General features: G+C 50.6%; 2 protein-coding genes across 4 annotated transcripts; one reads left to right on the forward strand and one right to left on the reverse strand.

Annotated features, from left to right (window-relative positions):
* Nucleotides 1-358: 358 nt before the first annotated feature.
* On the forward strand, nucleotides 359-15,076 carry hap1 (huntingtin associated protein 1). Of its 3 annotated transcripts, XM_060048300.1 has the most exons (14): nucleotides 359-867; nucleotides 1,400-1,516; nucleotides 2,370-2,464; nucleotides 3,036-3,144; nucleotides 3,504-3,582; nucleotides 5,495-5,625; nucleotides 6,387-6,461; nucleotides 6,870-7,081; nucleotides 7,984-8,193; nucleotides 8,698-9,053; nucleotides 11,121-11,297; nucleotides 11,833-11,935; nucleotides 13,207-14,498; nucleotides 14,615-15,076. In XM_060048300.1, the coding sequence occupies exons 1-13, from the start codon at nucleotides 700-702 to the stop codon at nucleotides 13,625-13,627; spliced, it is 2,253 nt and encodes a 750-aa protein (XP_059904283.1). In that variant the 5' UTR covers nucleotides 359-699; the 3' UTR covers nucleotides 13,628-14,498; nucleotides 14,615-15,076. The 3 variants fall into 3 exon arrangements, with proteins under 3 accessions (XP_059904283.1, XP_059904284.1, XP_059904285.1); XM_060048301.1 differs by lacking the exons at nucleotides 11,833-11,935; nucleotides 14,615-15,076 and having other exon boundaries at nucleotides 364-867; nucleotides 13,207-13,380; XM_060048302.1 differs by lacking the exons at nucleotides 13,207-14,498; nucleotides 14,615-15,076 and having other exon boundaries at nucleotides 365-867; nucleotides 11,768-11,861.
* Nucleotides 14,744-17,050, reverse strand: LOC132454756 (uncharacterized). The gene is made up of 3 exons (XM_060048338.1): nucleotides 16,267-17,050; nucleotides 15,920-16,168; nucleotides 14,744-15,356 (listed from the first exon to the last, which is right to left on the reverse strand). Exons 1-3 carry the CDS (start codon nucleotides 16,430-16,432, stop codon nucleotides 15,271-15,273), a joined length of 501 nt encoding a protein of 166 aa, XP_059904321.1. The 5' UTR covers nucleotides 16,433-17,050; the 3' UTR covers nucleotides 14,744-15,270.
* Nucleotides 17,051-22,142: the final 5,092 nt, after the last annotated feature.

The raw sequence follows: 22,142 nt of genomic DNA on the forward strand, positions 1-22,142 counted from the left end.
ACAGAGGCTTTCTGGCCAAATCACGTCCATCTCTGTGATGACCTTCTGATGCAGCTTTCCAGTGGTCCATCTCTCTATAGGTTCAGACAGGCCTGGCTGAGAGCATCCAGTGGAACGCCTTCATCAGCTAATTATCAGAGAGATGTTCCACATCCTCCACCCTCAGCCACGAGAGAGAGAGAGAGAGAGAGAGAGAGAGAGAGAGAGAGAGAGAGAGAGAGAGAGAGAGAGAGAGAGAGAGAGAGAGAGAGAGAGAAGAGAGAGAGAGAGAGAGAGAGAGAGAGAGAGAGAGAGAGAGAGAGAGAGAGAGAGAGAGAGGTTAGAGAGGCGAGAGTGAGACAGGTTAGAGAGGCGGAGAGAGACAGGTTAGAGGGGCTGAGGCTGAGCGAGGGGTTAAGGTGAGAGGGTTGTTATGAGGTCTTATGTGGAGGTAATGGGATCAGCCTAAGAGGATCAGTACTTGTTGATCCTGTAGTCTGTGGTCCGTCTCCCCCTCAGGTCTCCTTCTGGAGCCTGGAGCCCTCTCTTCGTCACCGTGGTAACGCAGACCCTCTGAAGGAAGTCCTCACAGTCTTTTTTAGGTCAAATCGACGCAAATGAAGAAACGTGTGCGAAAAATGAGTCACAAAAGTTGGTTGTTCTATTCATGTTCAAACTTTCTTTGGAAGCTGAACAGACGAATGCATTTACCTTTAGAATATGTTCTCTCTGATTACATGGGGCCGTCTGGGCGGAGGTTCAACCGGCGCTCTAGTCTCACTGATCCCTCCCTGTGTCCCCTGTCCCTCAGTGCTGTGCTCGGACCGAGTCGGCCAGGTCACCAAGACGTACCACGACATCAAGGCCGTCACACACCTGCTGGAGGAGGTGAGCTCGCCACGCCACTATAAGTCCATTAGTCAGAAGGAGAAACAACAATCTACCGCTGGCGGTACATTAAGGATGTTCATAGAACCAAGTGCCAAGCCCTAACAATCATTAACCCTTTCCCCGTATACAACAAAGATAGCTAGGATAAGTTGCTAAACAATGCTATGTACTGTTTTTAAGGACGTACAACACACAATAAGTGGGTAAGAGGGGGGTGGGTTGTGAGCGACGTCGGCAGGGAGCTCGTTGCACCCCAGCTAAAGAGTCATGGAGGGAAGTAGGCCTTTATCCAACAGGCTCCTCTTTAGATACGCGTCCTTAATGAGCTGATGGGGCGTCTAGCTCATGCTGGCCTGCATACTGCAGACCTTGAGATACGAACCGAGAAAGAGTCCATAAAGCCACTCAACGTGACTCGGTCTCATCGACGCGTCTCTCTCTGCTACATTCAGTAAACACTGACCTGTAAGCCGCACGGCCTCACTGTGTAACTGCTAAACAAAATGGCGTCCTGTGTGCGGCCGAGCAGAAAGAGCGGGACCTGGAGCTGGCGGCGCGCATCGGCCAATCGCTGCTCCAGCAGAACCAGGAGCTCACGGCCCGCAACCTCCAGGTGGAGGAGCAGCTGGAGGCCACCAAGGAGGAGGTGAACACCGGCCTGTACCGCACAACACCACCTGTAACGCACTGCACCACCACCTGTAACGCACTGCAACATAACACCACCTGTAACGCACTGCACCACCTCCTGTACCGCACTGCACCACCTCCTGTACCGCACTGCACCACCTCCTGTACCGCACTGCAACCCTTTGTTAAAGGGATGGTCTAGAACCCTTTGTTAAAGGGCTGATCTAGGGCCCTTTGTTAAAGGGTTGGTCTAGGACCTTTGTTAAAGGGGTGGTCTAGGACCCTTTGTTAAAGGGCTGATCTAGGACTCTTTGTTAAAGGGGTGGTCTAGGACTCTTTGTTAAAGGGGTGGTCTAGGGACCCTTTGTTAAAGGGCTGATCTAGAACCCTTTGTTAAAGGGATGGTCTAGGGCCCTTTGTTAAAGGGGTGGTCTAGGACTCTTTGTTAAAGGGATGGTCTAGGACCCTTTGTTAAAGGGATGGTCTAGGACCCTTTGTTAAAGGGATGGTCTAGGACCCTTTGTTAAAGGGATGGTCTAGGACCCTTTGTTAAAGGGCTGATCTAGGACTCTTTGTTAAAGGGGTGGTCTAGGACTCTTTGTTAAGGGGTGGTCTAGGACTCTTTGTTAAAGGGATGATCTAGGGCCCTTTGTTAAAGGGATGGTCTAGAACCCTTTGTTAAAGGGATGGTCTAGGACTCTTTGTTAAAGGGCTGATCTAGGACTCTTTGTTAAAGGGGTGGTCTAGGACTCTTTGTTAAAGGGATGGTCTAGGACTCTTTGTTAAAGGGATGGTCTAGGACTCTTTGTTAAAGGGATGGTCTAGGACTCTTTGTTAAAGGGGCATATCGTTGGTGTTCTTTACTTCAGATCGCTCAGCTCCGCCACGAGCTGTCCATGAGGGACGACCTGCTGCAGTTCTATGCCGGCAACGAGGAGGCCGAGCGATCTGAGACCCAATCTCCGTCAGTACTCACACACACTCTCTCTCTCTCTCTCTCTCTCTCTCTCTCTCTCTCTCTCACTCACTCACTCACTCACTCACTCACTCACTCACTCACTCACTCACTCACTCACTCACTCACTCACTCACCTCACTCACTCACTCCTCACTCACTCACTCACTCACTCACTCACTCACTCACTCACTCACTCACTCACTCACTCACTCACTCACTCACTCACTCACTCACTCACTCACTCACTCACTCACTCACTCACTCACTCACTCACTCACTCACACACACACACACACACACACACACACACACACACACACACACACACACACACACACACACACACACACACACACACACACACACACACACACACACACACACACACACACACACACACACACCCAAGGTACTGTGGATCAAAACACAACATCTTGGCCGGAGGAGTGGCCTAGTAGTATAACAATGGCCTTTGAGGCCTTAACATTGTAGACAGTAATAACTATGTTATAAAATATTAACACGATAACGGTATTAAAGTGTAACCCTGGTCTGTTCTCTGTCTCCATGGTTACAGAATCAAACGCAACGAGTCGACCGCTTCTCTCAGCAGCTTCGTCCACTATGACTTCCTGCACCAGAAGCTACGGGGGCTGGAGGACGAGAACCGCAAGCTACGCACCGAGGTGGGCTAGAGCTAACTCCTAGCTCCAGAGCTAACTCTGGAGCTAACTCCTACTCACCCTGAGGGATCTGTAGGGAACTAGCTCTGGAGCTAACTCTGGAGCTAACTCTGGAGTTAACTCCTACTTACTCTAAAGAGAATCTGTGTTTCTAGAGCAAACTCTGGAGCTAACTCCTAGTCACCCTGAAGGGAATCTGTGTTTTTGTAGCTAACTCTGGAGCTAACTCTAAAAATGTGCTTCTGCAGCTAACTTAAGTTAGCTTGTTTCTGCAGCTAACTATATCCAGCTAACATAGGAGATGTGTGCTTCTGTGTAGCATGAATGCTAACCGCTAGGCTATTGCTGGTTCCCCCCGGCAGGCAGACGACCTGACGACGGAGACGGAGAGCTACGAGGAGCAGGAGCAGGAGCTGATGATGGTGTGTGTGGAGGAGCTCAGTGAGTACTGCCCCCCCCCCCCCCGCAGTGTGTATAAACAGAGATATATTATTGTTTCTCCTTCTTCTGACACATTCTTTTTGTAAAGTTGCTCTGGATAAAAGCGCCAAACGCCCTGAATGTTAATGTTAATGTGATGTTGATGTGATGTAAATGTAATGTAGTGCTAATGTAATGTTATATAATGTGAATGTGAATGTGACTGTTAATGCAATGTCAACGTTAATGTAAAGTTAATATAATGTTAATGCTAATGTTAATATTCATGCTAATGTTTATGTAATGCTAATGTTAATATGAATGTGAATGTTGATTATAATATTAAGGCTAATGTTTAAGTAATATTAATATCAATGCTTATGTACTGTTAATGTTAATGTCATCTTAATGTTTATGTCATGTTAATGTCACGTTAACGTCATGTTAATAATAATAATAATAATAATACATTTCATTTAGAGGCGCGGCCTTTCAAGACACCCAAGGTCACCTTACAGAGCATATAGTCATCATACATTTTTTAAAAACAAGACATTGTGGAAAAAAATAAATAAATAAATAAACATAATAAATAAAAAATAAATAAAACAAAAACAAGACAAAACAAAACAAACAAACAATCAAAACAGTGATCAGTTAGACGTTGTGTGCGAGTTTGAACAGGTGAGTTTTGAGTTATGACTTGAAGGTTGTAATGGTGTCTGACTGTTTTATGTGTGGGGGGAGGGAGTTCCAGAGCCTGGGTGCTGAACAGCTGAATGACCGGGCACCCATTGTAGTGAGTCGTGATGTGGGGATACATAGTAGTCCAGCAGAGGTTGAGCGGAGGGAGCGGGAGGGAGTGTATTCTTGGAGGAGGTCGCAGAGGTAACTGGGGGCTAGGTTGTGGAGAGCTTTGTAGGTGAGGAGTAGGGTTTTGTATTGGATGCGGTAGTGTACTGGGAGCCAGTGAAGTTGGATGAGGACAGGGGTGATGTGGTCAGATGATTTGGTGCGGGTGATGATCCGGGCGGCTGAGTTCTGAATGATCTGCAGTCTGTTGATGAGTTTGGTGGGGAGTCCGGTGAGGAGGGCGTTGCAGTAGTCTATGCGTGATGTGACAAATGAGTGAACTAGGATTTCAGTACTGGATTGGGTCAGTGATGGGCGGAGTCTGGCGATGTTGCGGAGGTGGAAGAATGCAGTCCGGGTGAGGTTGTGAATATGGGGTGCGAATGAGAGGGTGTTGTCCAGGATGACGCCGAGGCTCTTGACTTTGGAGGAGAAGGGTACTGGGAATCCATCGATAATTATGAGTGGAGCTGGGGTGTGTTGTTGATGTCATGTTAATGACATGTTAGTGTTAATGTCATGTTAATGTCATGTTAGTGTTAATGTCACGTTAATGTCATGTTAATGTCATGTTAACGTCATGTCAATGTCACGTTAATGTCATGTTAATGTCATGTTAATGTCATGTTAGTGTTAATGTCATGTTAATGTCATGTTAGTGTTACTGTCATGTTAATGTCATGTTAGTGTTAATGTCCCGTTAATGTCATGTTAATGTCATGTTAATGTCATGTTAATGTTAATGTCATGTTAGTGTTAATGTCATGTTAGTGTCATGTTAGTGTTAATGTCATGTTAATATCATGTTAGTGTCATGTTAGTGTTAATGTCACGTTAATGTCATGTTAATGTCATGTTAATGTCATGTTAGTGTTAATGTCATGTTAATGTCATGTTAGTGTTAATGTCACGTTAATGTCATGTTAATGTCATGTTAGTGTTAATGTCACGTTAATGTCATGTTAATGTCATGTTAGTGTTAATGTCACGTTAATGTCATGTTAATGTCATGTTAGTGTTAATGTCACGTTAATGTCATGTGATTGTCATGTTAATGTCATGTTAACGCCCCTGTCTGCAGCGTCGGTGAACCGGCGGGTGGGTGACCTGTCGGAGGAGCTGGGCCGGAGGGTGGAGGACTCGCTCCGTCAGCAGGAGGAGATCAGCTCTCTGCTGGCCCACATCGTGGACCTGCAGGCCCGCTGCAAGGGGGTGAGGGCCCCTGGACCGGTCCTGTTAGAGGGGCCCCTAGACCCCCTCAGAGGGGGCCCCTAGACCCCCTCAGAGGGACTAGACCCCCCCCCCCCCCTCAGAGGGACTAGACCCCCCCCCCCTCAGAGAGACTAGACCCCGCCCCCCCTCAGAGGGACTAGACCCCCCCCCCCCCCCCCTCAGAGGGACCCCGTCCCCCCCTCAGAGGGACTAGACCCCCCTTCAGAGGGACTAGACCCCCCCCCCCCCCCTCAAAGGGACTAGACCCCCCCCCCCTCAGAGAGACTAGACCCCGCCCCCCCTCAGAGGGACTAGACCCCCCCCCCCCCCCTCAGAGGGACTAGACCCCCCCCCCTGGCCCCTGTATTAACGTGGGGATCATCATACTGACTTTATGAAGGACAGTGGAGAGAGGACGTCTCCTGCAGCCTCGTACCGTCTGGGGAGGAATATTATATTAACATATATGTTATACAACACATATTGAACTCACACATGGACCTCGCCACGCACACACCTAACTACACACACTCACACATGAGAAACAAAACAAACCAAGCCAGACACAATAACCGTGTGCAGGGCCAACGATGACTATAATATAACAAACATGGAAAAAAACGAAACATGGAAACCAAGCAAGTCCATCCCATCTCTCGCTGCTGAGCTCATTAAATATTGACCCTCGCTTTTAACCTCGTCAGAAAGGAACCTGGCAGCCACACAGAGCGTTAACCTTCGGGATTAATGTGTTTGTTCAGCTCAGCCACGAGAACGACGGCCTCAGCGTGCACCTGAACGCCTCGCGGGAAGGGCAGATAATCCTGCGCTCAGAGGTACGGGTAACACGCCCACTGCTCAGGAGTCCACCTGGACACGACAGCCTCTCCCGTAACCCCCCACACCCCTCTTACGCACCTAGTGTATGTTGTACGTCCTTGCACTTACAAATAGAACTTCAAATATTTATATGAACATCCTTACTGTACCGACAGCGATATATTGTTGTTTCTTTTTATTGTAAGTCGGTTTGGATAAAAGTGTCTGCTAAACGCCCTAAATGTAAATATTAATTTAAACTAATTGTATTGATACCGTCATCCCAGTAAGAAACTCAAAATGACTGTGTTGGGGTGTTTCCAGCTACTAACTCTTATGATCAACATTGTGTTGTCTGTCGCACGTTGATAATACGTTTCATTCAACCCTTTTTACGGTGGGTATCTGTCTCCCCCTGGTGGCAGATGAATGACTTGCAGGTCAAGTACGCGCAGTGCGAGGACATGCTACGGGAGGCCAGAGAGGACATCAAGAACCTGCGCAACAAGAGCCTGCCCAACAGCACGGTACAGCGCTACAGCGCATTGGCCTCCGTCTTCCCCATGGACTCCCTGGCCGCAGAGATAGAGGGCACCTTCCGGAAGGGCCTGGACAGCCCCGCCCCCTCCGAGTACAAGTGAGTCCCTAATTGGTTGAGGAACCTGCCAGTCATAACAAGTACATTCATCAAAGAAAATTGAAATTTTTACTGTTTCAGATTAATTGATAATAAAACATTTGATTTATCATGCACTTTTTTGAATACTCAAAGACGCTTTAAAGAATGATCACAAAATAAAGTCTGGGGAAAAAAGTCTTGAATAAGAACTTATATTAGCAATTAAATGATCTTATTATATCTTATTTAGCAGTGTCGATTAGCTGGCTGACAACCTGCAAATATTTGAGTCTGACCCACGTTTGTTTATTCTAGCAAAGGGGAGGCTTAATGATGAATGACTGATTCACCCCAAATAAAGCCAATATCGGTTAAGGAGAATATACTATTTATATTTACATTCAGGGTGTTTATCAGGTGCTTTTATCCAGGCCGACTCTGGATATGTATAATAATCAGAAGAAAGAGAAACAATAATATATCTCTGTCGGTACAGTAAGGATGTTCATAGAACCAAGTGCCAAGCACTAACCATCACTAGGTTAACCCATTCCCCGTACACAACAGAGGTAGCTAGGGTAAGATGCTACAAAATGCTAAGTACTAAAGACGGCTAGGATAAGATGCAAGGCAATGCTAAGTACTAAAGATAGCTAGGATAAGATGCTACACGATGCTAAGTACTAAAGATAGCTAAGATAAGATGCCACACGATGCTAAGTACTAAAGATAGCTAGGATAAGATGCTACACGATGCTAAGTACTAAAGATAGCTAGGATTTATGCTAAGTACTATTTTTAAGTGCCAGGTCGTGCAACATACAACAAGTGCTTGCATTAAGCGCCAGGACGTACAGCAGGCATTCGCTCAGGATGTCCCCGGGGGTATCTGGGTCTTAACTGCCCCCCTTGGCCCCCAGGAACCACCCGTGGCGCGTGTTTGAGACGGTGAAGGTGGCCCAGCGGCTGCGGTCCCGCTGCCCCTCCCCGGCCCTCCCCGGCTCCAGCCCCCCCTCCGCCCACTCCTCCTCCACCTCCACCCCCCGGACCAGCTACTACGGCTCGGACAGCGCCAGCTTCAGCCTGGAGGACCGCCTCCATCCGGCGCCGCCGGCAGAGCCGGACCACAGGTGGGCGGCTAGCCGGCTACGCTACGCTATGCTACGCAACACAATGCTATGTCCTTTTATACAAGGGCATGCTATGTAACAGACATTGCTTGCTATGCTGTTATTTTATGCTGTGCTACGAAATGCTATGCTACGCAACGTTATGCTATCATATGCTAAGCTGAATTATATCCTTTTATACTATGTCATGCTATGCTCTTTTATTTGATGCTACGCTATGACATGCTATGCTACGTTATGACATGCTACTCTATGTTATGCTACGCTACGTTATGCTATGCTACGTTATGCTAAGCTACGTGCTACAGGTCCCATGTATTGGTGATTGTCCGTTCACTAATAAGATTCAGCCGTTGTCACGGGAACATGTCGTGTCTGTTGTCCGCTAACCGCCCTCCTCCCCCTCCTCCTCCTCCTCCTCCTCCCCCTCCCCCTCCTCCCCCTCATCCCCCACCTCCCCCTCCTCCCCCTCCTCCTCCCCCTCACCCCTCTGCCCCCCCCCAGCTCCACCCAGGCGGGCCCCAAGCGGCTGGGCCAGCCCGGGACCCCCGGGGGGCGGGACCTGGAGGCGGCGCTGTTCCACCTGTCGGCGCGGCAGCAGAGCCACCTGTCGGAGCGGCCCTTCTTCGACGTGGAGCGCGAGAGGAAGATGAGGGCGCTGGGGGCGGGGCCGGCCGGGGGCGGGGCCGGGGGGGAGGAGGAGGGGGGGCAGGACTCCAGCGGGTTCCTCACCCCCGACGGCAGCCTGGGCTCCGCCTCCACCGGGACCAACTACTCCAACGGCAGCTCGCGGCCCTCGGGGTCCTCGGGGGGCCGGTCCTACCTGCCCGACCGGCTGCAGATCGTCAAGCCCCTGGAGGGTGAGGAGGGCGGGGGTCTGGTGGGGGGGTCTGGTGGGGGGTGACAGACCGTGGACAGACCGTGTGGTTGTCTGAAGGAGGACAGATGCTCTTCTTGTTATATTATTGATTCCGTTGAGGTTTATATTTTGCGACCCCCCCCTCACTAAACCTGGGTCCGACCCCCCCTCACTAAACCTGTGTCTGACCCCCCCTCACTAAACCTGTGTCTGACCCCCCCTCACTAAACCTGTGTCTGACCCCCCTCACTAAACCTGTGTCTGACCCCCCTCACTAAACCTGTGTCTGACCCCCCCCTCACTAAACCTGTGTCTGACCCCCCCCTCACTAAACCTGTGTCTGACCCCCCCCTCACTAAACCTGTGTCTGACCCCCCTCACTAAACCTGTGTCTGACCCCCCCCTCACTAAACCTGTGTCTGACCCCCCCCTCACTAAACCTGTGTCTGACCCCCCCCTCACTAAGCCTGTGTCTGACCCCCCCCTCACTAAACCTGTGTCTGACCCCCCCTCACTAAACCTGTGTCTGACCCCCCCTCACTAAACCTGTGTCTGACCCCCCCTCACTGAGCCTGTGTCTGACCCCCCCCTCACTAAACCTGTGTCTGACCCCCCCTCACTAAACCTCTGTCTGACCCCCCCTCACTAAACCTGTGTCTGACCCCCCCTCACTAACCCTGTGTCTGACCCCCCCTCACTAAACCTGTGTCTGACCCCCCCTCACTAACCCTGTGTCTGACCCCCCCTCACTAAGCCTGTGTCTGACCCCCCCTCACTAAACCTGTGTCTGACCCCCCCTCACTAAGCCTGTGTCGGACCCCCCCCTCACTAAACCTGTGTCTGACCCCCCCTCACTAAACCTCTGTCTGACCCCCCCTCACTAAACCTGTGTCTGACCCCCCCTCACTAACCCTGTGTCTGACCCCCCCTCACTAAACCTGTGTCTGACCCCCCCCTCACTAAACCTGTGTCTGACCCCCCCTCACTAAACCTGTGTCTGACCCCCCCTCACTAAACCTGTGTCTGACCCCCCCCTCACTAAACCTGTGTCTGACCCCCCCTCACTAAGCCTGTGTCTGACCCCCCCTCACTAAACCTCTGTCTGACCCCCCCTCACTAAACCTGTGTCTGACCCCCCCTCACTAACCCTGTGTCTGACCCCCCCTCACTAAACCTGTGTCTGACCCCCCCTCACTAAACCTGTGTCTGACCCCCCCTCACTAAGCCTGTGTCTGACCCCCCCTCACTAAACCTGTGTCTGACCCCCCCTCACTAAGCCTGTGTCGGACCCCCCCTCACTAAGCCTGTGTCTGACCCCCCCTCACTAAACCTGTGTCTGACCCCCCCTCACTAAACCTGTGTCTGACCCCCCCCCTCACTAAACCTGTGTCTGACCCCCCCTCACTAAGCCTGTGTCGGACCCCCCCTCACTGAGCCTCTGTCGGACCCCCCCCTCACTAAACCTGGGTCCGACCCCCCCCTCACTAAGCCTGTGTCTGACCCCCCCCCTCACTAAACCTGTGTCTGACCCCCCCTCACTAAACCTGTGTCTGACCCCCCCCTCACTAAACCTGTGTCTGACCCCCCCTCACTAAACCTGTGTCGGACCCCCCCCTCACTAAACCTGTGTCTGACCCCCCCTCACTAAACCTGTGTCTGACCCCCCCCTCACTAAACCTGTGTCTGACCCCCCCTCACTAAACCTGTGTCTGACCCCCCCCCTCACTAAACCTGTGTCTGACCCCCCCCTCACTAAGCCTGTGTCTGACCCCCCCTCACTAAACCTGTGTCTGACCCCCCCCCCTCACTAAACCTGTGTCTGACCCCCCTCACTAAACCTGTGTCTGACCCCCCTCACTAAACCTGTGTCTGACCCCCCCTCACTAAGCCTGTGTCGGACCCCCCCTCACTGAGCCTCTGTCGGACCCCCCCCTCACTAAGCCTGTGTCGGACCCCCCCTCACTAAGCCTGTGTCGGACCCCCCCTCACTAAGCCTGTGTCGGACCCCCCCCTCACTAAGCCTGTGTCGGACCCCCCCTCACTAAGCCTGTGTCGGACCCCCCCTCAGGCTCGGCCACGCTGCACCAGTGGCAGCAGCTGGCCACGCCCAACCTGGCGGGCATCCTGCAGCCGCGGCCGGGGGTCCTGACCAAGGACTTCAGGGAGCTGGAGGGCGACGTGCAGACGGTGTACAGCCTGAACGACCCCGAGGAGGACGACCTCTGCCCCTCCCCCGGCGCCATGGGTAGGGCCGCACGCACGCAGGGCGCGCACGCAACACACACGCACGCACGCACGCAACACGCACGCAACACGCACGCAGGGCCCGCGCACGCATCACGCAGGGCGCGCACCAAGTGGTGCACGCATGCACTACAGGAGGATGTCCATTGGGAACATCCTACATTGTGACCCTGAGCTTCCTGTTGGATCTCATGCTGATCAGTGATGGTACCAACACACACCCTGTGCACACCCCTGGGGGTGTGCACACTACTGTGTGTGTGTGTGTGTGTGTGTGTGTGTGTGTGTGTGTGTGTGTGTGTGTGTGTGTGTGTGTGTGTGTGTGTGTGTGTGTGTTGTTGTTCACTTGATGTTAGGCACATTGGGATACCTGTCTGTGTATGAAACGGGATATATAAATAAAACTTGTCTTGACTTGACTTTAGTCGAAGTGACTATGAGGGCATCACCCATTTGGAATCACGCACGTAGATGTAGACGACGGTGGGTGAACTCATCTCATCCTCAGCCTCCTCTCTCCTCCCTCCACCCCACAGCATCTCCATTCGGCCCCGCCCTCCCCCTGAGTCCTCCCCCCAACTCCATCTCCACCCGTCCAGCCCTCCGCCCCTCCCTCCTCACCCCCTCCTCCTCCTCCAGGTAAGACCCTGAGCCTTCCCACCAAGCGCCCTTCTGCTCTTCGTCTGTATCCACCTTCCATCGGCTCTGATCTACTCTCTGCCATAAGGAACTACGGAAGAGGATTCATTGATTATTCTTTTGAGTACTGACTTAAATCTCAGAATTCTGCCTTTAAAGTCAAATGGTGTTTTGCAGGATTCTGCATTCTGACTTTAATCTCAGCATTCTGATCTTAAAGGTTGCATCAGCGATTCTAGGCCTAAACATGGATGATCACATTCATCTGATCTTTCCTCTCGATCCGCTATCTACCCCGTAAGCAGGCCGTCAAAAACCCACGTCTTTGTAGGCAGCCTACGCTCCGAGATCGAACACAAAAACAGATGGTACTACCAACCAGTCAATGCCAAAATAAATAGCATTCCAACGGGGTGGTTGTTGCGGGGTTTTGCGCTGCGTTCATGAAAGTTTTTACTGGATCCAAACAGGGAAGGGAGGGGGGAGCTGGCTCTGTTTGTTTGGGATCTCGCTACAAATACCAACAGAAGTGACGTCACCCAACATCGCTGATACAACCTTAAAGGGGACATATTATATCACCAGGTGCGAGTGTGATCAGCCTTACAAGCCGTTTCGGAAATCTGCCCCTTCCGACATCACTAGTGGGCGTGTCCACCTAGATCTGTGCTGGATAGATGAGCAACGTTTACTCCAGTCCACTGGGTAGGCTGGTAGACTGATCTATACAGCACACATCTAGGTGGTCTAGGTGAGGTCATATGAGGCAGATTTTCAAAACGGCTTATAAGGCTAATCACACTCACACCTGGTGATATATTATGTCCCCTTTAAGGTCAGAGTTCTGAGTTCTGCGTCCTTCTCCGTGAGGGACCGTGTTGGTTAGAGTATAGAGCAGGGGTTTTCAAACTTTGTGTGTGTGCGGACCACCTCATAATACACACAATAAAATATTTCAAACCACCCCCTACCTGAATTACCCGCACCTCTTAAAAGGCCTTCTAGCACTAACAATAACTGGTCATAGATCAGTACAACAGGCTTGTTTCAATAAAGTTGGCTGCACACAACGGATGCCACATATTTTTATGGGAATTTTCTGGTTAAATGAATGTAAAAACAACGACTATTATTTTATATTTCATTTCTTTTTTCCACGGACCACATGCAGTACCGCCACGGACCACTGGTGGTCCCAGACCACTGGTGGGCATGACTGTTAGAGAGAACCTCCTCTGAGCCCCCTGACCCCCGCTGTGTTCCCTCCCCAGCCCTGGCCCTCGCCGCCGGCCCGCTGGCGGGGGCGCCGCTGAGCCTCTGAGCGTCTGGCCGCCGTCCAATCAGCAGCAGCCCGTGGCCCCGCCCCTGTTCGGCCCCGCCCTCCCCAGCCCAGCGCCTCTGGGTCTGGTGAAGCTTCTGGAGCGGGAGGGGATCACCGGGGGGTCCCGGGGCGCCGGACCCCCCCCACGCCGCCGCCGCCAGGGGGGGCTGGCGCCGGGCGCCCCCCAGGGCAGCCCAGAGGGAGACCCCGGGGGGGCGGGGCTGGGGGCGGACCCGGGGAGGGGGCGGGTCTTCAGCCTGAACCTGGTGGAGAAACTCCAGAACCTGGGGCTGCACCGGGTGGCGGCCTGGGGGATGGGGGGCAGGGGGCAGAGACCCACCCTGAGGTCAGAGGTCAGAGAACCACCCTGAGGTCGGAGGTCAGAGACCCGCCCTGAGGTCGGAGGTCAGAGACCCACCCAGAGGGCGGAGGTCAGAGACCCACCCTGAGGGCGGAGCCGGGCGGTTTGACTTTCGCCGTGTGTTCCTCTGGACTCCTGCGTCTCCACGCCGCGCCGTCGGAGTCCCCTCAGGACCTCCTCATGAGTCAGCTCATGACCTCCTGAGTCCCCTCAGGACCTCCTGATGAGTCCCCTCAGGATCTCCATTTGTTCAGCGTTTTGTTTCTCGGGTTCCTCCGAGCGACTCCGCGGGGGCGTGGCCAAAGTCTCTCTGGGCGTTTAAGTCGCTTTGATCAGCGCTCCTCTCCCTAGTCCAACAATCTGAGTTGTAGTCGTAGTAACAGCAGGTCCGTCTCCATGGGGTCGTGTGTGTGTCTGAAACCCGCCAACTCAGCACCCATCGTCCCCTCGTTGGCCCGAACTCATCTTCTGTGCATCTTGTCACTTTTTTATCGAATGTAAAGGGAATGCGAATTGCAGTACTTGTTTTTTGATGGGAGGAAATGATCTACTCCTTCGGGACAATCCAAGAGAACAATCTGTTAAGTTAAAAACCCACAATGCCGTCTGTTAATCACATGGAAGGACTCTCTGATGATTGCACTATTTCCTTGTCTGGTAAATCCTGCATGCTTTGTGTTGAATCGTACTGCTGCACTTCAAGAGATATGAGATGTAGAAATCCGTCAATGACCGCTTGCACTTAAAGCATTAAGCTGTGACACCGCTGTCGCATTCAGCACAGAACCAAACTCACAACCACCGCTGTTTGGTGCTCAAAGACCAGGCACCCTGAGTGAGATGTTGAGGCTGTAGCAGACACTCTTAGGATGATGTTCAAGGTGACACCCTGAGTGAGATGTTGAGGCTGTAGCAGACACTCTTAGGATGATGTTCAAGGTGACACCCTGAGTGAGATGTTGAGGCTGTAGCAGACACTCTTAGGATGATGTTCAAGGTGACACCCTGAGTGAGATGTTGAGACTACGCTCTGGTCCCCATGAGCAAAGTGCTGTAAGTGTGTTTATTTCCTCGCTGACTGACGTTCTTCTTGTATGAATGATCTGCTGGATTTTTGGTCATCAGGACTCGACTGTAATGTGGACACAGCCCTGTCTAAGAAGAGCTTCATGGAGCTGATGTGACACCAGATGAATGTATTTATTCAGACTTCTTTAAAGGAACTTTGTGTACAATCAGAAATCAATAATAACGTAGGAAAGCTAGGATAAGAAAAAGGAGGAATCCAAAGGTGACGCTAGTTTGTGGCAATAATGAACCAAACTGTTCTGTGTCTCATCTCTGAGACTTTGAAATGCTCTACCCATGTGTGTTGATGGAGGTCACAATCCCAGTCTTTTGTCGACGTGTAAATACCGTGATTGATCTGTGAATAAACCTTACTGTGGATTTACCGGCATTCCCTATTGCCTCTTGTTGTTTGCCTGTCTACCCTCGTGAAGTGGAACACAAAGATCAACCAATCAACGCATTCACCGCACAGCTCTGCTTTATTAGCTTCTTACAAAATATCACATGTTGATTTTAAGAGATACAAAAATGGACACAATACACCTATGTTCCGACGTCTTTGCTGCTGGTCGCTGCTGGAGATCACTCCGTCCTCTCTGCACTGCGCCGGCCAAAGTCCACCCAGCCTTGGTAGTCCCGGCTGGACGGGCACCCAGAGTTCACCATCTCTGTGAACACAACACGCATACTGAGAAAACGGACGGCATCTACACCGCGCTTCTTCATCTAACCAGCGGCCGCTCAAAGCAGTTTACAACACCGCCTCACAGTCACCCATTCATCACACATTCACACCCCGGCGGCGGAGTCAGCCCCGCAGGGCGACAGCCAGCTGGTCAGGAGCAGTCAGGGGGAGGCGTCTCGCTCAGGGACACCTCGGCACTCAAAGCATCTGCCTGCACATCAAGAGTGAAAGAGGGTTCACCCAGTCCAGGCTCTGAGCCCCACAGGGTGCATACCTGAGATGGCCTGGGGGCGTACCTGAGGACGTACCTGAGGGCGTACCTGAGAGCGCCTGGGGGCATACCTGAGGGAATACCTGAGATGGTCTGGGGGCGTACCTGAGGGCGTACCTGAGATGGTCTGGGGGCGTACCTGAGGGCGTACCTGAGATGGTCTGGGGGCGTACCTGAGGGCGTACCTGAGATGGTCTGGGGGCGTACCTGAGGGCGTACCTGAGATGGTCTGGGGGCGTACCTGAGGGCGTACCTGAGATGGTCTGGGGGCGTACCTGAGATGGCCGCCATGATCTCCTTGGTCCTGAGCTCACGCTCCTGCTCCGACAGGGTCATCTTCTCCATGCGGGACACTCGGGTGTGAAGGTCCCCTCTGGGGGAGGTCTCCCCGGCCCCCCCCCTGCCCAGCAGCTGGTTCAGCCTGCCGCCGCCAGCCCCCCCCTCCGCAGGGGCCTGTGTGGCGAGGGCCGTCCAACACGACAGCAGCGCCAGCGCACAAAGCAGCACAGAGGTCGAAGCCATGTCTGAACACAAGGGAGGCGGCCCTCAGGTAACCATGACGATACAAGAGAGACAGAAAGGCCTGGAGAGAGTTCCTGTAGATGTAACAAACATGCTTTACCTGTGATGTTGTTGAAGGTCTGGAGGCTGGAGGCTAGTGCAGGTCTGTGGGGCTGTTCTGACCGCTCAGGACGAATCCTCTGTTTTATAGGGCGAAGGTAACGTCTGCTAGGGCCATCATGGCTCGATGGATTGATGGGGGAGGGCCACAGCGGAATTGCGTTCATCAATACACCATTTCCTCTACGCTAAATGGCTTTTTTTGCAAAGCAGTCGCCATAAAACGTGTCAATACTTTTATATTTTTACAGAAAACTCAATACTGTTTTAGAGGATTTGTTTCTCGGTCCGTACACTCTGACGTCAGCTAGTCCTGGAGTGGTGTTTCAGAGTCCTGGGTTGTTTGTGCAGAACATTGATTGGCTCATGGGGATTATACAAAATACACACAAAACAAGAACCCCGACGAGATAATGTGTTTTGAGCGACGATTGATTCTATTGAGGTGAATAAATAATAATAGAAAATGAATCATAAATCAGTTGGAATAAAATGTATCGATTTTTATATGAATAATGGCACTTAATGTACGCACTTATTGTAAGTTAGTCATCCTGGAACTTAAAACTATTACTAAGCATGGTGTAGCGCCTTCTCCTAGCTATCTGTGTTGTGTACGGGGAATGGGTTAACCTAGTGATGGTTAGTGCTTGGCCCTTGGTTCTATGAACATCCTTACCTTACCTACAGCAATATATTGTTGTTTCTCTTTCTTCTGACAAATGGACTTATTGTAAGTGTCTTTTGATAAAATTGTCTGCTAAACGCCCTGAATATAAATGTAGGCCTAAGCGTTATCCATCACTTTTTTGGCAATGTCTTCTTGGGGATTACGTGGATACACTGTAAAAAGAATGAAGCTGTAAACACGTCTCGTTCCAGGAGCATTAGATCTGTCTGCCAGCTGCTGGGTTGATTAGCGTCTGAGCCATGAAACCGTCACTCAGAGGGGATGAGGCCATAACCGTTGCAAATGTTGTAACTCTTGCAGGTATGTACACGCATTAAGAATGAATGAAATGACTGCACCTTCTTGTTACTCTGTAGGACATTACTTATTTACATTTAGGGCACCAGCATTTTATCCAAAGCGTCCTACAATAAGTCCATTTGTCAGAAGAATGAGAAAAAACAATATATGGCTGTTGGTACAGTAATGATGTTCATAGACCCAAGTGCCAAGCACTGACAATCACTAGGTTAACCCTAACTCTTAATTTATCTGGTTATACACCTGGAGATTATAGCGTTATTGTATAAGATTGCACAATGACATCCAATTTCTGTTTTTAGTTGTCATGCAAACTTTACGTCAGTGAGAGGTCAGGTAAAAGGTTGTGAGGGTCGTACATTTCAAGTTTATCAAATTGCAAGCTTTTATTGCATTTGGTGCATTTGTAATTGCAATTTTAATGTTTATTATTAGTGTGTGATTCCTGATTCTACGGAAGAGGACTAGGGCCACATGTTATTATCTTTTTGGAGTTTTGACTTTAATCTCAGAATTCTTACTTTAAAGTAAGAAATCAGAGATTAAACACAGAACTCTGAGATTCTGATGAAAAACGATCCGTGGTGCATCTGTCCTCCCACTAACAGCCACCAGGTGTCGCCCTGGTGCACTACCGACCTGGTGAAATCTCACACGGCTCATGGGGCAAAGACTGGTGCGTCACAGGTGGAACCCCGCACAAACGGAAGTGATGAGACCCTACAGAGAAGATGAACCCATGTAACAACGCGTTTGGAGGAGTGGGTCAGCTCTCACAAATAACTAAGCCTTTTTGGTGAGTCTCCTACCAAAGCCCAAACCACCCATTGGACAACAATCACAACCTCCGTAAACCTTCATTTTGTATTTATTATTTATTATTATTTGTTATTTGTCGACATGCCTCCTCCATATATTCCAATATATGAATTATAAATACAGTACATTATATATATAAAAAAAACTAAGGAAGTTTTTGTTTGGTTGATTATTTCTCTGTGGTAACAATGCTTTTTGGCAATAAATACACATCCACAACAGCCTGGCACCTCCTCCTCATGCTGGTCACCAGCCTGGTCACACACTGCTGTGGGATGGCATCCCATTCTTCAACCAGCATTTGTCGCAAGTCAGCCAACGTGATTGTGTTGGTCACTCTGGCACGGACAGCACGCCCAAGCTGATCCCACAAGTGTTCAATGGGGTTGAGGTCAGGACTGCTAGCAGGCCATTCCATCCTCTCCACTCCCACATTCTGGAGGTAGTCTCTGATGAACCCGCCCTGTGGGGGCGAGCGTTGTCATCTTGGAGGATAGAGTTCTGTCCCAGACTGTGGAGATATGGGATTGCCACTGGTTGCAGGATCTCATCTCTCTGTCTCTCTGCATTGAGATTGCCTCCAATGATGACGAGCCTTGTTTCCCAGTGAGGGAGAAGCCGCCCCACACCATCACACTGCCTCCACCAAGATGTTATTCTATCGGAGCAGCAATCAGCATAGCAGCATAGCATGTCTTCTCCACACTTTGACCCTACGATCCAACTGCCGTGGGCAGAATCCGGACTCATCCCTGAACATAACGTTCCTCCACATGTTCAGGTTCCAGTGCACGTGTTGCCGACACCAGCGCAAACGGGCCTGACGGTGAAGGGCAGTCATGGCAGGACTCCTGGCAGCCCTATGAGACCGGAGATTGGCTGCGTGTAGTCTGTTCCGGATTGTCTGGGCAGAAAGCCGACGGCCATATCGTCCTGCAAACCTTGACTGCAAATCTGTAGAAGACAGCCTACGACACCTCAGTGCTGACAGGGTGATGAAATGGTCTTCTTGGGGTGTCATCTTCTTGGGACGCCCACTTCGCGGCCTGTCTTTGACATCCCCCGTTATATGGAACTTGGCCTTCAGTTTGGAGAGGGTACTAGGGCTCACTCCAAATAAGGCTGCAACTTGGTTTTGCGGAACACCAGCTTGAAGTTACCCTATCACAAGGGCCCTATCTAGATCAGTCTAACGCGACATTCCCATTCTTGGAGCAGACACTTACTGACTGTAGCTGTACTTACAGTAGTAGGGCCCATGCTCACAGGTGGTACCAGAAGCTCAAAGCAAGTGTCAATAGCAACAGCAAAATAACTTGTTGGACAATGGCAGAAAATATCAGGCAAATTTTTCATGGGCACAACCCACATACTCTGATTTTTGGGATGAGCGCTGCTGCTCATCCCAAAAATGCATGTTCCTTTCAAATGGGGCACAATTTGAAAGGAACTAAACAGGCTTTCCAGCGGTATAAGATTTATTGCCAAAAACCATTGTTACCACAGAGAAATAATCTACCAAACGCACATTTCCTTACTTTTTGTGCAAAGTTTATATACTGTGTACATATATATAAATATATATATATATGGATGTGTATTGGAAGGCTGGTGTTGTCCTAATTCAAACCCCTTTCCCAGTCGATGTGCTGAGACTTGCCTATGATTCACAAATCCGTCATCAGAAGCTCAGAGTGTGGTGGGTTAGGGAAGCTTTATCCCCATCAAAAAATAAATGGATAATCGGTCTTCATCATGTTTTTGTACGGAACATAAACCATCTGCTTCTAAAATAGTCCACACAGGATACACCAGGACAGAGTTGCCAAATGTCAGAATTAATTGCTTTCTTTCTAGAACACAAGGAAAGAAGATCAAAATACTAATAAAAGCTACTGAACTCTGAGGTTTAAATATGAAGATATGTGTGCCTATTTTCTTTGTGATTTTTCAGTTTTTGTCCCGATCAAGTCGTAGCCTATTCAACCCACAACCCAAGCTTAACGCCACATTCACTCACCAGGTGTGAGGTTTCAGACCTCATTGTGAGGACTCGCACGGTGCCCCTGTGTTCATGTGTTCACGCTTCAAGGCCTGCAGGCTGTAGGGGGGTAGGTGGGTGGAGGTGGGGGGGGTAGGCATCAGGAGCAGAGATGGGTGGTGCACTCAACTTGGTTTGCTTTCAGGGCTTGGTTTTAGGGGGCTGTTTTGGTTTTGGGTTTGGTGCTGAGGGTTTGATTTTAGCTGTATGATTAGATTTTAGGGCTAGTGTTTGGTTTTAAGATTTGATATTGGATTTGGATTTGTTAAGGGTTAATGTTCGGTTTTAGCGTTTGGTTTTAGAATAAGGTTTTTGTTACAGGATTAGGTTGTAGGGTTTGATTTTGTTGGTTGGTGTTAGGGTTAGGGTTTGTTTTTAGCCATGGCCGTGGCCGTTGTCACACCTCACCGCGCTCAAATCTGCCCGTGTGAGTGTGGCTGGTCTGGCCAGGCAAGGCCAACTTGGCCACTTGGGAGAGGTGTGCTGCTACGGTACGGGGCCGCTACGGTACAGATGCTAATGAGCCGGCACGAGCTGGATGACGTATAGTCCATGCGACGACCACGGACATAATAAAGGCGACGAGCCTTCTTTCCCATTAAACGGTAAACATATATCCACATAAGCAACAGACTCAGCAAAGTGCAAACTGTGTTCTCTGTGTTGTTGTCCATTGTAGTTAAAACTCTGACTGGCGGCAGACTTTATTATGGTCCATGCAGCGGACGCTTGGTGATGACATGTTACTTACGACGTGATGACGTATGTACAAGAGCCTACCGTGGCCAGGCCACAGTTGCGACGGCCAACGGCCACGGCCAGATGGCCTAGTGTGAGTGCAGGCCAGAGAATGATGGGGCCATTTGAGCACGGTTGGGTGTGAAAACGGCCAACGGCCACGGCCAGATGGCCTAGTGTGAGTGCACCCTAAGTCTTCCACGAGGGCCATATTCAGCAGCTGGGACAGTTTGGTTCTTCACAGGCTCTTTGGATTCATTAGGCCCTGGAACATGTATAAAAAAAGTTAATAAAAGGGCGTTCTGTGTCTCAGGAGATAGAGTAGGTTGGCTGGCAACTGGAAGGTTGTTAGTTCGATCCCCGGCTCCTCCTAGCTGAGTGTGGAGGTGTCCCTGAGCGAGACGCCTCACCCTGACTGCTGCTGACCAGCTGGCTGTCGCCCTGCATGGTAGACTATGCGTCGGTGTGTGAATGAATTGTTGTGAGTCGCTTTGGATATTTTTTTTTAAATGTATATGTTAGTTAATGTGATGTTTGCACAGGGAATAGTATCATTCCATGACACATGAAAACAAACCTTATTACCGATAATAACGTTTATTACCAAGCACCGCTACTCCCCTTAACGAGCACGACAAACTGAACTTGTTGCTTCAAAGTCTCAGTAGCTCAACCCCTTTACGAGGACGCTGACTCTGGATGCATTTGCGCAGGTAGTTTGTGTGTTTATCTTCATGCATTGTACCCGGGTGACCTCGGAGCACCCGACGTCCCGTACGTTTAATAACAGTTACGGGAAGCGGATCAAAGCGCTGTGTTCCGCTGGGCGCGGCCGCCCCAGTCCTCCGGCGATCCTTTGAATCAGGCACCACCTGTCTCCACCTGCACAGCAGCGACAAAGAGCAGGGCGGAGTCGACCAACTCGAACCGTGAGTCACTGAAGACCCTGGACGGCTCCGATGGGAGATACCAGAGAGAGGGAAAGTGAGTTTCACTACTTAATCTCCTCATCCGACGTCGTGTGGGTTTAACAACCCTTACCCGCCGCAGGAATGTTCTCCTGTCAGAACCAAACCCACGTCGTTAGCCCCATAAGCATGTTGACGAAATGGAAGCTAAATTATAAGGAGTGTTTTGTCCATCGGTGCGATGGAGACAACTTGTGTGTTTTGACGCTTCGTGTAAGATTGACAACTTAACGGCCTCTTGCTGGCAGAACACCCAGAAAGAGGGCGTTGCATCTGTCGGTCGATGAGATCATATCTCCACATCGGATGGCTCCAATCCC

The sequence above is a fragment of the Gadus macrocephalus genome, chromosome 3 (genome assembly GCF_031168955.1).
Source record: "Gadus macrocephalus chromosome 3, ASM3116895v1".
Classification (NCBI taxonomy): domain Eukaryota; kingdom Metazoa; phylum Chordata; class Actinopteri; order Gadiformes; family Gadidae; genus Gadus; species Gadus macrocephalus.

Excerpts from the sequence above, each read along its gene's own strand:
- hap1 (XM_060048300.1), top strand. The coding sequence starts at position 700 with ATGTTCTCTCTGATTACATGGGGCCGTCTGGGCGGAGGTTCAACCGGC. Across the intron at positions 2,465-3,035 it reads CGATCTGAGACCCAATCTCC|AATCAAACGCAACGAGTCGA; the intron begins GTCAGTACTCAC and ends CCATGGTTACAG. Across the intron at positions 8,194-8,697 it reads CCGGCAGAGCCGGACCACAG|CTCCACCCAGGCGGGCCCCA; the intron begins GTGGGCGGCTAG and ends GCCCCCCCCCAG.
- LOC132454756 (XM_060048338.1), bottom strand. The coding sequence starts at position 16,432 with ATGAACGCAATTCCGCTGTGGCCCTCCCCCATCAATCCATCGAGCCAT. Across the intron at positions 16,169-16,266 it reads GACCTTCAACAACATCACAG|ACATGGCTTCGACCTCTGTG; the intron begins GTAAAGCATGTT and ends CCTTGTGTTCAG. Across the intron at positions 15,357-15,919 it reads GATCATGGCGGCCATCTCAG|AGATGGTGAACTCTGGGTGC; the intron begins GTACGCCCCCAG and ends TTGTGTTCACAG.